This window comes from Mustela nivalis (assembly GCF_964662115.1).
Source record: "Mustela nivalis genome assembly, chromosome: 14".
NCBI classification, from domain to species: domain Eukaryota; kingdom Metazoa; phylum Chordata; class Mammalia; order Carnivora; family Mustelidae; genus Mustela; species Mustela nivalis.
Window position 1 is genome coordinate 91,176,867 of NC_139033.1, and position 14,586 is coordinate 91,191,452.

At 47.7% G+C, this 14,586-nt stretch overlaps 1 protein-coding gene across 5 annotated transcripts in view; it reads right to left on the minus strand.

The window, feature by feature from the left end:
• SEZ6L (seizure related 6 homolog like) overlaps positions 1-14,586 on the minus strand; it is a 183,006-nt gene that overhangs the window by 47,101 nt on the left and 121,319 nt on the right. For all 5 annotated transcript variants that reach the window (XM_082699031.1, XM_082699030.1, XM_082699029.1 and 2 more), the window contains exons 6-9: positions 11,004-11,169; positions 8,799-8,965; positions 8,200-8,394; positions 6,365-6,503 (exon numbers count right to left, since the gene is read on the minus strand). In XM_082699031.1, the coding sequence (XP_082555157.1) occupies positions 6,365-6,503; positions 8,200-8,394; positions 8,799-8,965; positions 11,004-11,169 (667 nt within the window). The remainder of the gene's footprint in view (positions 1-6,364; positions 6,504-8,199; positions 8,395-8,798; positions 8,966-11,003; positions 11,170-14,586) is intronic.

The following is a 14,586-nucleotide window of genomic DNA, read 5'->3' on the forward strand; positions in this document are numbered from 1 at the left end:
CATTTGCAAACCCAGGGTGTGGCGACCATCTATCTCATAAGGTCATACTATCTCATAAGGATTCCTGGTAATCAGAGTCTCTGTTGATGAATTTGCCAGCGACGAGTAGGACCCCACGCTCCCTGCTTTGCATACATTCTCTCTAATGCAGGTAACTTCCCTTCTGTAAGGCTCTCTACTCCTGTACCTCTAATTTATGCCTTTACGATCGCTGTATAATAATGCGTCCTAACGTTCATCGTGCTCTCTATGGCTCATTGGCTTCAAGCATGCAGCTGTGTGTGGGGGGGTCTGGCACACAGTAGGCCCTTCACAGATGCTGGCCCAATGGAGTAGAGAGGTGAGTGCCCATGGCACCAACAGACCCGCCCCATAAAAGAGGCAGAGAAAAGTCCCGTCCCGCCTGCCGCGCGTGGTTTACGTGGTTTACGTCCTCATGACTCAGCGGACTGTGCTCAACACCTACTAGGGGCCACCTACCCCGCTCAGCCAATGGCGCAAACTCCTTCTCTCTCACCAAAGCGATAAGTAACAATTGCAAGCACTTAGGCGGTGTGAGGGGCCCTGAGGACAGAATTATTTTTACTATCAAACTCAAATTGGTTTACTAAAACTGTCAGCGGAAACCAAGCAAGATAAATTAAACCCAGCAGCTCTCGGGCCTCACGTAACCGGGGTTGGTGAGATGCTATTTTCACTCCCTCCGTGGGAGGAAGGGGGTGCCAGGTCCAGATGCCACGCTGCCAGGCGCGTGCCAGAGTTTGCCGGGGAGAGCCCGAGGCGGCTGACCGCAGGACTCGGCTCCCCTCTGCAAAGCTTTAATCCCCTTTAACGGCTTAAAGCCCTTCCCCTGCTGCCCAGTTTGGGCGAGTGCAGACTTTCGACAGTGGCCTTCAAGGCCCCGCCTGATTCTGTCACCACCAGTAGGTCCCTCCTCATGGATGCCAGCCTCTTCCGCGTCCCTGAGCTCCAGATACACGGGGCTTCCTGTGGCTCCTTTCAAGGGCTGGTGGGGATTAGATGCCCGAGACACCCGGTTTCCTTCAAAGCCAAATGTACAACTAGGCCCGCGTCCAGACAGGGCTGTTTGCTGAGAAAGATGCTGCTTTCCCTGGAAAGCTTTCCTTCGCATCGTCTACCAGGCTCCCCCTCCTCACTCCGGGCTTCGAGGGCCTCTGTATTGGCTGCTATGTGCGCCATGCCCCCTAGCCCAGGGCCACACCCTTCCTGCTCCCTGCCCGGCCCAGTGGGAGCCGCCCGCCCCTCTGCAGCGGACACTCAAGAAATTCATGTAGAATCACACAGAACTTGCTCAATGAGAAAAATGACAGCATATCCATGATGACTGAAGCTGGACTGAATTGATTTTGATGTTGCTTCAAGACCTAAGGTGTTGGGATGATGCTGGCTGTGTGCCCATGTGGAAGGAGCCTCCCTCACAGCCCCCACTCAGAGCCCCACTGTCTGTGGTCCCACCATCACCTTCTGCTTGGCATAGCATCTGATCACCCAGAAGGACGGTCCAGCTTCCGCACACCCCACCCCACTTGGTCCCCAAACTCTACTGGTGGATTTGGCCACCACGGAGTTGGGGGTCCTCAGAAAACTCACTCTAGATTCTGTTTCTAAGTCTATGATGGCAAATCCTTTGATGCTATCATTCTATTAAACCTTCTTTTGGGGGTTTTCCCACTATTTTACTTGATAGCTTGTAACCAAAATCTTATTTCTTAACATTGCTGGTCATGTAATAAATGTAGACTTAGCAATAAAAGAAGGCCACATCTTGATGGTCTTTCCATATTTTTCCGAACTTTTCTCCCCTTCTTGTGCATTGGAGGCAGCTGGACATGAACTGGGGATCACATTCTGGCTTTGAAACCTCATGGCTGTATGGCCATGATAAGATGTCTTGACTTCATGGACCCTTATTTTATTGAGCACCTACTATGGGGCCAGGCCTTGGATCTACATACTAGTAGAGAATCAAATAGGAAAACAAATCCCTCTATTCTCATGGATGTGACATTGTTGGTGTAGGGGTGACAGGTTCAAAAATTTAACAATATGTGGTACGGTGGGTGGTACAAGGTGCTACCGGGAAATGGGAAGCAAGGTAAGACTATCAAGAATGACAAAGATGCTGGGGCACGTGGCTGGTTAAGTCAGTGGAGCATGTGACTCTTGATCTCAGGGCTTGTGAGTTTGGGCCTCATGTTGGGTGTCGAGGTTGCTGAAAAATAAAATCTTAAAAAAAAAAAAAGAATGAGAGAGAGGCTGATTTAGATCAGGGTATTGGGGGACATCTTAGTCCTCTGAGTAATTTGGGGGCAGAGACCTGCAAGAACTAGGGAGTGAGCTATGCAGGATATTCAGGGAAGAGCATCCTGGGGTTGGAGGAGGTAAGAAGAGACAGCCAGTGCAAAGGCCCTGGGTTATGTTTGTGGCACAACAAGGAGGACAGTGTGGCCAAATGGAGAGAACGAGGAGTGGAAAGCAGTGAAACACAAGACATGATGAGGGATAGGTCACATGGGATCTTTTGTAAGAACTCTGGATTTTGCTCTAGGTAAAAGCTAGAACTACTGTAGGCTTTGAAGCAGTGTGGTGAGACCTGCCTTGGGTTTTAACAGGATCACTTAGGGTGGTGGGTTACAAATAGCTCCAAAGGGGACAAAAGCAGGAGCAGTGAGACCAGGCAGGATGCTTCTGGAACAATCTTGGGAAGAGACATGGGCCATGATGGCAGTGGTGGGGAGGACACACACTTAGACTCTGGGCATCTTCTGGCTCTTGAAGTTTCTTGAATTCTAGAATCAGGAGGAGGTACTGAGGACTCGGCAGACAGGGAGTGTGAGAAAGAGAAGAACCCAATTCACAGTGAGTGTGCTGGGACCCACAGCTCACTCTGGCTCAGGAGTCAGTTGTTAAATGTCCGGGCATCTAGTGATCCTGTTGGCACTGTGTTAGTAGCTTGAAATGGGCCATGGTGGGAGTATTTATGCTGCAGAAATCAACAAATGCCATGAATCAGGGTGTTTCTCCCCACCCTGCTGCCAAGAAAGCCAGTTGTTGGACACGCACCCATTCTACTAGTCTAGAACAATCCTGAGTCTTTTTGTCCTGAGCAGCTGGCAGAAGGGGACTCCTTCCTGAGATGGGCTGGTGGGGTGAAATGGGTTTGCAGAAGGGAAATCAGGGGCTTAACTTCAGGTACCCTCTGTTCAGGAGGCCTTTTAGGCAACCAACTAAAGAGGTCAGTAGGCAGGGAATACGAGTTGAATAGAGTAGCTGTATTACCCCCACAGGACTACTCTGCGGAGGGAATAAATCTGTGTCTGTAAAAGCACTTTGCAAACAGGAAACACTCAGTGATGAAAATCGCTCTCTATATCATGGCAATGAGAAAGAACCTTTATCCCCTTCTAGACCAAGGCTTACAAACATGTGGCCCCTCGAGTTTGGACCCAAACAGCAGACACAATATTTTTTTGGGGGGGGGGGTTCAAGGCATTATTCTAAAAAAAAAAAAAAAAAGCAAATTTAAATGATTTGATGGGGGGATGCACTACCCCCTCCATCCCAGATCCCTCCCCTCCACATCACCCCACGCTGGCCCCAGTTCCCACTGTCCCTTACTCCCCTGGCCCTCCGTGAGTCTGAGTCTGCACTCTCTTAGTTCAAGGCAGCCCACTGCTTCACAGAGGAGGAACGTGAAGCCCAAAGAGGCTTGGTGCCGGATCTGGGCTGCTCAGGGATCCTTGGCATGGCACAGAGGAGGGAAGTAGAGCCTCCTCTCTCCCCAGCAACCCTCAGCCCTCATACCTGGGGTTGCCAGGATGATCAGAAGAGAGAACGTCTTCCCCCCATCCTGACAAGGGGTCCCTTCCTGATGCATGTGCCAGTGGCTGCCCAGCTTTGAGGAACCTAACTGCTCAGGACCGACGGTTCCATTGCGTGTTCTGCCATGCAAATAAACCCCCATCTAGTGTCAAGCAGAAGGTTAATTGAGTATTTGATGCCTAGAGAGAGTGAAAGCAAAGGCTCCCGTTTTCTTGTTTCCTCATCCAGCCCTGTGTCACCAAGGGGAGACATGGGCCATTTTCAGTGAAGCAGAACCATGCTCTGGGGGGCATGCGGCAAGAAGAAGGTCACAGAGTGCAGCAGAAGTGGGGAGCACAGACAATTTCTGGGAGCATGGGGCTGGGAGGACCTGCAAGAGAAGCTAGGATACCAGGAGTTGGTTTCTCCTTCTCCTGGCTGAAGATTGAAGTGGCTTGCTGGGGGCTTCTGGTGGAGAGGGGCTCATAAGCCAGGCCCATGTGATCATATTTACCATGAGGGCGGTAGGGAGCCACAGAAATCTTCCTAGAGGGAACAGCTTTAGAAAGGAGTGTTCTATTTGAAGCTTCACCTAAGAAGATGTCAGGTCTTGGACCCTTTCCCTCCATAAACCCTACCTAATCTCCATGCCCCAGCCACCTTAAACTTCTTTGAAGTCACTAAGCAGGCCACCCTCTCTCTCATTTCCAGGCTTTGCACATTCCGTTCTCACTGTCTGAGACACACCTCCCTTCCACTCATCATTGACTATATTCTCTTTCATCCCAGATAAGAAGTCCCTTCCTCCTTGAAGCCCTCCTTGATTTCACTCAGGCATCGTCCCTATCACTGCTTTCACCACACCGCATATAGTTTTATGTCTGCCTCACCCATTACACAGTGAGGACATAGATGGTTCTTTTTTTCTCACAACTGGACCACCAGAAACTAGCTTAGTGCTTGCACACAGTTGGCACATATGTATATATATTTTTTCCCTCAGAGCTAATAGAGATCATCCAACCAGCTCTGCTCCAATATAAACTTCACTGCCCAAGGGACAGCTGCCAGAGCCTTTCCAGTGCCTACGTCTGGGCTTGGCTCATAGTAGACAACTTAGATACTACATCTTGAGTAGTTGAATCTTGAATGAGTGCTTCATACCAGACTCTAGAAGTCAGAGGTGAGAGCAGAAGGAAAAAGTGAGCACCCACCAACGAGTGAGTTAGGGTAGGAATGAGCAAGGGATGCTTACAAGCTACCTCCAGCAGCCACAAAACATTGATATTCCAAGAGCTTCATCACCGATGAACAAAACCCAAACCAGAAAGAAGCCCAAAGGAAACAGCTGGGGAGAGATGGGGATGCGATTCTGACCCAGGTTGGCCTGGCCCCAAGTCCCGCAAGGGGCAACTGGAAAAGGTCTGTGAATCTTCGATTCATCTAGAGCAGAAGATCCTGGGACAGCCTCCAAGGACACCTCCCTAGGATCTAAGGGACAACTTCAAAATTTTAGCATAATTTTGCAGAAAACTCCTCTCTTGCAAGGCTCCTCTGCAGAGCAAGGCAGCCTGGGTCTTGCTTCCCAGCCCACTGGGTTTCTACTTCAGGCTAGAGGGGAATAACACCCTCCCCCACTCCCCAGGCCCTGGCTGCTTCCAGAGAAACCCTTCAGAACTTGGCATTCCCCCCCCTGCCCTCCACCGTCCAAGGCACAGTGTCTGGGTCTGCCTGGAAGCCTTTTCTTCTGCTTCTCTAGACATGACCATCTGTCTCTGTCTGCTTCTCCTCATCCCTGGGGATTTCAGCAGAGGGACAGTTCTGGATAGAGCATCTCATAGACACCCCCACTGAGTACAGCAAACAGCCACACAGACATGTAACACCATCCATTACAGCAGTTCATGCAGCATTGGTCTCCTGAGTGCCTACTCTGTGGCAAGCTCTATGTTAGATCCCAGGTGAGAGATAAATCAGAGAAAGCTCTGACTATAAGGACCTTCAGGTCTAGTTGAGAGGACAGATAAGAAAACAACCTGCTACAATATAGACGGCACATGTTATACTTCGCCCCTCTTCCCGACCACACTGGCTGTTCAGTCCTTTGTAAATACTGTACTTGCCACAGGGCCTTTGCATATTCTGTTCCTTTCAGATGTATTTACAGTAACACACTCGTTAGTTCCGAGTTTTAGCATCAGATCCTCAGGGAAGGCTTTTCTGACCTTCCTCTTTATATCACATCCCCACTATAGGATCTCATGGCACCATTCATGTATTCTTACATTGCTCACCAAATTTACGGTGTGCCATTGTGGGTGCATTTCTGCCTTTAATGTCTGCTTCCTTTGAAGACAGAATGTCTGGAGGCTAGGGACCCTGTCTCTGTGTGTGATGCTGTCGTTTCTCCCACTGCTGGGACTCCAGCTCTTTGCACACAGTCCCTGACAACTAGCTGATGCTTCATTAACACTGGCTCAAAGCAGGAGCTATCTGTTCCCCAGTTGGGCTGGACTGGAGGCCCCCCATCAGAAACACTCACAACTGGATATCTAAGAAGATCCGTTTCTCCTCCCCTACGTGAATCTTCCAGATACAATCTTCACCTTCCACATATGGCTCTGGCCAGTTTGGGGACAGCACCACCCCGGCCACGGCAGAGAGTTCCCCACCACACATGGCTGCAGAAGAGAGATACAAGCAGACAGAGACAGACGCATGTTATTCATACAGAAGCCAGTAGGGCATAGCGGTTAAGAGCTCGAGCTATGAAGTCAGACAGTCACAGCTCGCCATGTACCCAGAACAGGTGTCTGCCCCTCAGGCAGTCCGTGCATGTGTTTAGGATGACTAAGTTAGGGCAGGCTGCCTGCCTCCTTTAGCTGATGGTTGATGAAGGTGGGGCTAAGGGCGCTGTGCTTCTTTCAGGATCAAGGACAGAGCTCAACGTTCTGGGTGATTCCGCAGCAGCCTTATTCTTGGGCAGGGTGAGTAGTGGCTAACAGATGCTACATTCCATTCAGTGGATCTGGGTTTGAGCCTTGCCTCTGCCCCCACAGACTCAATGACAAGGCATGCAACTTTTTGGAGTTGCAGTTCCCTCCCTCCATAAAGCTCCAATAAGCTATAGTAACGCCACTGCTCACTGGCTCCACTGGGTTATTCTGGAGCTTGATTGAGCTCATGGGGGTTAAATACAGCCAAACACCTGACCCAAGGTAAAGGCTCAATACTTCTAAGTTAACATTACTGCCAGAGAGCCCAGCTCTGAGCTGGAAGTAGAGATGTGGCTGTGCCTGGAGCCTGGCTCTTTAAATTCCACTCTCTTTACCACTTTGGAAAGTTCTCAATGTGGCAGAGGCCAGAGCACCAATAAATTCCGCTCTGTTAAACCAGCACATTTAATACAGGGATCAATCCCTCACCACGATGAAGCTGTGATTTCATGCCAACCGCCATCCAGGCAGCGGCGGCCAGGAGCCAGGGCTCTCTTCATTACGCCACATGCTCCAAGTGCAGCCAGGCTCAAGGGGGCTCTGCGGCCTTGAATATGGGAAGAGAGACAAGGCAAGGCAAGGCAGTGGGATCTCGTGGAGATGAGAGTTCTGCCCAGCCAATGTTGTCCAGAGGGGCTCAGAACACAGGTCTCTGAGAACAGAGAGACCTGAGTTTCATTTCTACCTGTACCAGTTACCCTCTCTCCCCAGCAGCAGAAGTGGGGAGCACTTCTGAAAAACAATCTGAGGGGTTTGAAGTGGCGAGGGTGTGGGAGGTTGGGGTACCAGGTGGTGGGTATTATAGAGGGCATGGATTGCACAGAGCACTGGGTGTGGTGAAAAAATAATGAATACTGTTTTTCTGAAAAAAAAAAAAAAGAAAAAAAAAAAAGAAATATCACTTCACAGCTTCAGGTTTCTCACCTGTACATGGGTTCAGTACTATGTGCCTCACAGGGTCATAGTGAGGATTAAATCAGATAATGCAAATGCAGCCCTTGGTACCTGTTATTAATATCATTATCATTATTAATTAAACTCAGGGATGCCATGTTGGTTGGGTTGGTTGTGCACTGCACAAAAGTACATAGAAAGGGGGTATAGAGGAGCTGAAATCTATGCAGAGATCTTTTTACTAAGTTACGCACTATGGGGTCTGTGCTTGGACAAAAGGGCACCTTTAAAAATTTATCAATTTTGTAATTTTTCTCAAGGACAAGCAGCAAATCTGACCCAAAAGATATGAGCCCTGGAAAGGGTTCTAATGCTAAAATTGGTATGTAAATTGATCATATACTTCTAGACTGCACCTTCGGTCTTTTCATCTGAGGGGGTGGAGGTCCCTGTGTCACCTCGGAAAGAAGGCAGTGGGGCCACTCACCTCTGCACAAGGGCTCTGTGTCATTCCAGTACGGGTCCCGCACATTGATGCACTCAATAATGGCTGGACCCTGCTCCAGAGAGTGGCCAGGGTCGCACATGAACTCCACGATGGTCCCGATGTTGTAGGTTGGGTCGGATGTGGTGAAATTCCCATTTTGAATGTAGGGCTCATAACAGTGGCCTTTCTCAAAGGCTAGGGTGGGGATACAAAAGAGGGCTTTCAGTGCAGATGAGGCAGGGGCTCCTCATAGTGCTGGATCTCAGAAGATGGGACCCCTCCTGCTGTTTAGGGAAACTCCAAGGAAAATGGACACCAGCTCCCATGTTTCAATTCCAGCTGATCTGCGTAGGGCTCCCGGACCATTCACTTTGCTTTTTGGGACTCAATATTTTCTTCTCTAAAATGGGAATATAAACCCCTGCCCTCCCAACCCTGCAGAGTCTAACTTTGGAAGTCAAAGAGTCAGTCTGACCATTGGGTCTCCCTTGCCCTTAGCACATCAGATTTCTAGCTCCCAGGACCCAGCCCAGCTCTGTCATGCTTCTTCCTCACCCACGCCATCCCCTAGTATGGTGGAGGACCCCAGAGACCCTCACCCTCGAACCGGATGTTGAAAGCTGAGGCTGCTCGCGCCTGGTCAGATGTGAACTCAATGCGGATGCTGTTGCCCTCACTCAGCAGACCCTCAAAGGGGACATTCTCAGTTTGGAGGGAGTCATAGAGAAGAGCAGACTTGTTGATCAGGCCACTGTAGACCATCATCCTGGTGGGAGGAGCAGGGTGGGAAGAGGATAGGAGGATAGCTACACACCATGGCAACAGGAGGTATGTGCAATGAGCACCCCCTCTGGAGCCTCATTTCCAGACACAGATCCCGACTTTACCCCCTGACTTGTCTGGACAAGCTGCTCCACCTTATGCGACCTGTTTCCTTTTTTGTAGAATGCTTGTCCTAGACTCATGGATGGATTCTGAAATCACAGGAAAAATGATGTGTGTGATATAATGAACCAGACTAATTAATGTATACTAATTACTATTACTAATTGAGAAAAAGAGATCAATAAGCTGAAAGAGTGGTAGTCAGACAGCCAGAATCCCAAAGCTATAACCTTCCGAGCTGTGTGACTTTGGACATGGACACTTCACATCACTGAGCCTCTGTTTCTTCATCTGTAAAATGGATGCAATCACACCCATCCACATCAGCGTGTAAGATTTAGAAGCCATGTGCGTAACGTGCCCAGGAATGGGTAGGTATATGAGCCAAGTTTATTAAGCATTTGACTCCTAACAGGCTCTGTTTTTTATTCTAATATCCTAAAAGCCCTGTGTGCGGAATCAGGAGTCCTGATTTTTACTTCCCAATTCTCCACCAATTGGGTGTACGTAGGTCTCAGCACATCTTGGGCCTCAGTTTCCATAGCCGTGAAAGGAAGGATTATAACATCTCTCTTACCTATCTTGCAGGTTGAGAATATGACAGGATCAAGTGCCCTGACAAAGAAAATATGCTACACAAAACGTTGGTAATCATTTTTACTGTTATTAAACCATTTGATACTTGACACTTTGCTAGTCTTGGTATTTTTAAAGGAATTATGTAAAACTAGGGAGATAAATAGTATACAAATTAGACAAACTCCTTTTATGGAGTCATAAACAGGCATTTTTAATCCTGTGAGGTGTGTGTGTGTGTGTGTGTGTGCGCGCACGTCTGTGTTTACTTGGACTCATAAAAAGGGTTTCTCTTACGCTGCCTAGATGAATTTCTAATGTTACTAAAATGCATAAATGTTGAAGCACTAGTTTGTCCATTTTGCCATGTGTCCACTGTGGTTAGGATGACAAGGGCCTGGATTGCCAGTCAGCTCAACCAGCTCAAAGGGTGGTGGGCAGTGCTGGGGAGATAGTGTGTCCAGGAGTATCTCTCATCCAATGATGGCTGGGCAAGGGGGTCATGGCAAGTAAATACACCAGCTCCCTCATGCCTCCAAAAGGATCATGCTGAGGCATGTTTAATACAGTATCCCAGAGGCTCCCAGTAGATAGAGCCCCAGCTGCCCCCACAGTCACCTGCTCATCAACACACACACTGTGTTGACTCCTTTCCCTTCCCTGCCCACTGTCCCATGCCTCTACTACTGCTTTCCAGGTTTAGCTGCCAAATGAGTGACCTTCCCTAACATCATTGTCCCCATGTCCATTTCCAAGGGAACACAACCAAAGGCAACAAGTCTAAACAGCTAAGGTCTTACTTTTCTAGAACATTCAAGAATATTCTAGATAAAGTCATAGAATAAGAAAGCTTTAAGATTCTAGATTCCATAGATATAACTTAGAGTTTACAGACATGCTTTTTGTTAAGTATTGCCTTGTAACTTCTCCCTAGCTCCTTCCTGTGTACAACTATAGTGTTTCCACATCAATTTCCTATCAAACCGGAAACCATGTCTTGCTACTTCTCTCCAGTTCTCCATGGAGCTTAGTATGTGACTGGGTGCAGAGCAGGTGCTCAGCGAGTACTCCCTCATTGATAACTGCAAAAAAGGATGTGCAGGAGAAATAGGCCTCTTCCCCTATCCTGATGTATGCCCTGGGGCAAGTTGCTTTCCCTCTGTATGTCCAAGTTTCCTTACCTGTAAAAGGAGGAGGTCGAAGATGGTGTCTAATATCCTTGCCAACCTCCCCAGCCTTTCCTTTCTCGACCTTCATGAGCCATTTCAAGACTCTAGATCCCTCACCACATTCCAACACTCTGGGAAGGAAGGAGGCTGCTGGGTAAGCCCTCAGAGGCTTACCTGTCCTTCTCATGCAATGACAGCCTCTCAAAGTGCAGGTGTAGCTTCTGGCCCTCTGGAGCTTCAATTGTCCACACGCAGAACTGGCTCCCGTTGGTGTTTCCTGGGTAACTTGGGGAGAGGACCCGGCCAATGGTGGCGTTGTGTACAGCCCCTCCACAAGGGGCTGGGGGCAGAAAATAGGAGGGGATGACCATGAGAGGAGAGCAGAGAGGGACAGAGAGAGAGAGAGAGAGAGAGAGAGAGACATCCTCACCCCTACCCCTTAGTGGGAGGCAACATGATGGGAAGAGGGAGACACAGTAAAAGGCTTCTTGACTTGGACAAGATTCATCCTGCTTGGTAGGAAACCTCATCCCACACCTGGACCTTTGTGTGCCTCATGTTAAGGAACAACTGTGATTTAAGGATTCTTCCATGGTGCTGGCTGTGCCTGAATTCTTCACTATAAGATGGTAATCAAGGATGTAAATAGGCAGTCCACAAAAGAAGACATATGCTTTTAGTATTTAGTAAGCACTAAAAATGCAGACACACTCATAACAAAAGAAAGGCAAACGTAGATTGCTTTCTATTTTCATCCACCTGATTGGTCAAGGTAAAAAGCAGCCATAACTTGCCAATGGGAAAGGTGGCGGGAAATGGGCAGTCTCACTCATAACTGGTTAGAATGCAAATTGCTATGACCTTTCAGGAGAGCAATTTGGAGAAAAATCTAGAAAGTATGTTCCCAAACTCTGACCTAGTCATTAAAGTTCTGGGAATTTATGCTAAAAGGAAGATCTGGAAATTTTCACCAGGATTTATGAATGAATGTGTTCACTGCTGATGTGCTTCTAAGCAAAAAACGAGAAGCCACACACATATCCACTCACAGCTCTTCGGTAAAATAAATGCACTCCATTTACATGCTATTAAAAATCATGTTCTTAGGGGCACCTGGGGGGCTCAGTGGGTTAAGGCCTCTGCCTTCAGCTCAGGTCATGATCCCGGGGTTCTGGGATCGAGGCCTGCATAGGGCTCTCTGCTCAGCGGGGAGCCTGCTTCCCCCCTCTCTCTGCTTGCCTGTCTGCCTACTTGTGATCTCTGTCAAATAAATAAATAAAAATCTTAAAAAAAATCATGTTCTTAAAGAATATTTGGGAATATAGAATAATGCTTCATATATTTTAAGTGGGAAAAAAAAACAAGTTACAAAATGGTATGTCTACCTTACCTACTTCAATGAGCTATTTGCAAAAATCTATTGAGACCATAAATATGAAAGTAATTTGCTCCTATCTCTACAATTTTGAATTTCTTGTTTTTTTAAACCAGAATATATATTAGTTTTATCATAAAAATCTAACAAAGAAATATTAAAAAATAATTTGTGAACTGGAGGGAGATAGATAAACATGAAGTAGTTTGTTTCTTATTTTTAGGAGACACTTGGGTCTCATTAAATGTTTGTTGAATGACTGCATGACCAATAAGGACTTGCAGTAGGCGAAAAGGTAGATAGCTCTCTGCTCTGCTCCGGAGTGTGCTGATTTACACCAAAGACATTGCCCAGAAGCCCCTTCCCCACCCTGCTACCCCCACCACCTATATGCCTTTCAGCACCATGGACAGAGGTGTGTGGGTGTTTTTTTGGGGTGTGTGTGGGCACGTGCACAAGTCTGTCTGGGTCTCTGTGCATATGTCTGTCTCTCTCTCTCCCGACTGCCTTCCTGTCCTAAAGTGGAGGTTTAAACCCCACCTGTGCCACTCAACCTTCTGTGGATCTAGAACAAGTCACGGAAACTGTACCTCAAGTTCACTCTCAATGGGTGATACTGATTCCACCCTGCGTATAAGGCTATGGTGAGAAGTCAATGAAATGATGCACACAGAGGACCTGGCACTGTCCCTGGCACAGAATAGGTGCTCAAAATATAGCCAGCATTGTTGTCCTATGGCTCAGGAGCTGAGGAGACGGAGGACACAGACCCTGGTGGGGGGCACCGGCCATCTGTCCTCCCCAAGCTGCTGCTATTCTGTTGCCTCTCTGCTCCCCTTCCCTGCCTTATTAAGCCAACTGATGGCTCTGTTTGGCTTCAATTTGCCAGCCGCGGCTCTCCATCCATCTTTCTTAGCACAAATTGAGGCTTAATTCCTCTCTGATTTCACACATAGATAAAAATTAACGTGGGAGAGGCACAGAGCCCAACTGCCCTATGGTTTGGATAATTCCCTTTTGTTAAAAAGCAAAGAAGAAAAATTCCAAAGGGCCTTGGGGAAACAATACTGCAACAATCAAATCTCAGAATGTGTCAGCAGGCCCCATTTGCTTTCAGATTCCCCTGACTCTGAATGCCTGAAAGAAAGGAATAATTTATTATTATTCCCAGTATGCTCTTTTTCGTGGCTCAGGCCCTGGCACATAGTAGGTGCTCAGTTATTACAGGCGGCCTGTGCTTTCCTGACCACCACCGGAACTTCTGAGAATCTAAAATGGTTTTTCTCTCTTGATAGCTGAGGATAGACAAGGCTATGCCTAACAGTACAGGGTCACCCTGAGCCCCTTGATCCATAATGTGCATGCAAATCACACAAGGGCATGCTAAAATGGAGATTTTGATTCAGCTGGTCTTGTAGGAGGCCCAGAACTATGTGTCTGTAGTCCTCTTGCTGGTCTATAGACCATCCGTGCTTTGAGAAAAACAGCTCAGAGGAGAAGGGCTCTGAACTCATTTCAATTACTGTCTGTTGACTTTGGGCAAGTGACTTCACCTCCCTGAGCCTCTGTTTCCTCATCTGTAATGTGGAGGTAATGGCTGTCATGATGCTGCATTACTACATGAACATTTACGGCAGCCCTGGCAGTGTTTCAGTATCTACGGACTGGGTTCAAAGTGTGGCAGCAGGCATACCCAAAGTACAGCCACAGAAGAAAATAGATAAATTACACTTTGTCAGCATGAAAAGCTTTTCTGCATTAGAGCACAATAGCAAGAAGTGAAAAAACATGGGTCACCTGGGTGGTGCAGTCGGTTAAGCACCTGATTCTTGGTTTCAGCTCAGGGCATGATCTCAGGGTCCTGGGATCAAGCCCTGAGTGGAGCCGGGCTCCACATTCAGTGGGGAGTCTGCTTGTGGATTCTCTTTCTCCCTCTCCTTCTTCCCCTCCCCCCTGCTCTCTCTTTCTCTCAAATAAATAAGTAAATTAAAAAAAAAGAAGTAAAAAAGCAACCCACAGGGAGGGACAAAATATTTGCCAATCATATCCCTGACACGGATCTAATATTCAGAATATATGAAGGACAACAACAAAAAGACAAATAACAAAATTAAAAAAAACAAACAAACAGGCAAAGGATTTGAACAGACATCTCTCTAAGAAGATCTACAAATGGCCAAGAGGCATAGGAAAGCCACTCAGTATTGTTAGCCATCAGGGAAATGCAAATCAAAGCCACAATGAGAAAGCTTCCTGCCCACCAGGGTGGCTAAAATCATAAAAAGAAAACGTGTAACATAAGAAGTGCTGGCTAGGATGTGGAGAAAGAGGAACTCTCACACACAGTCAGGTGTGAAAGACAAACAGTGCAGCCTCTGCAGA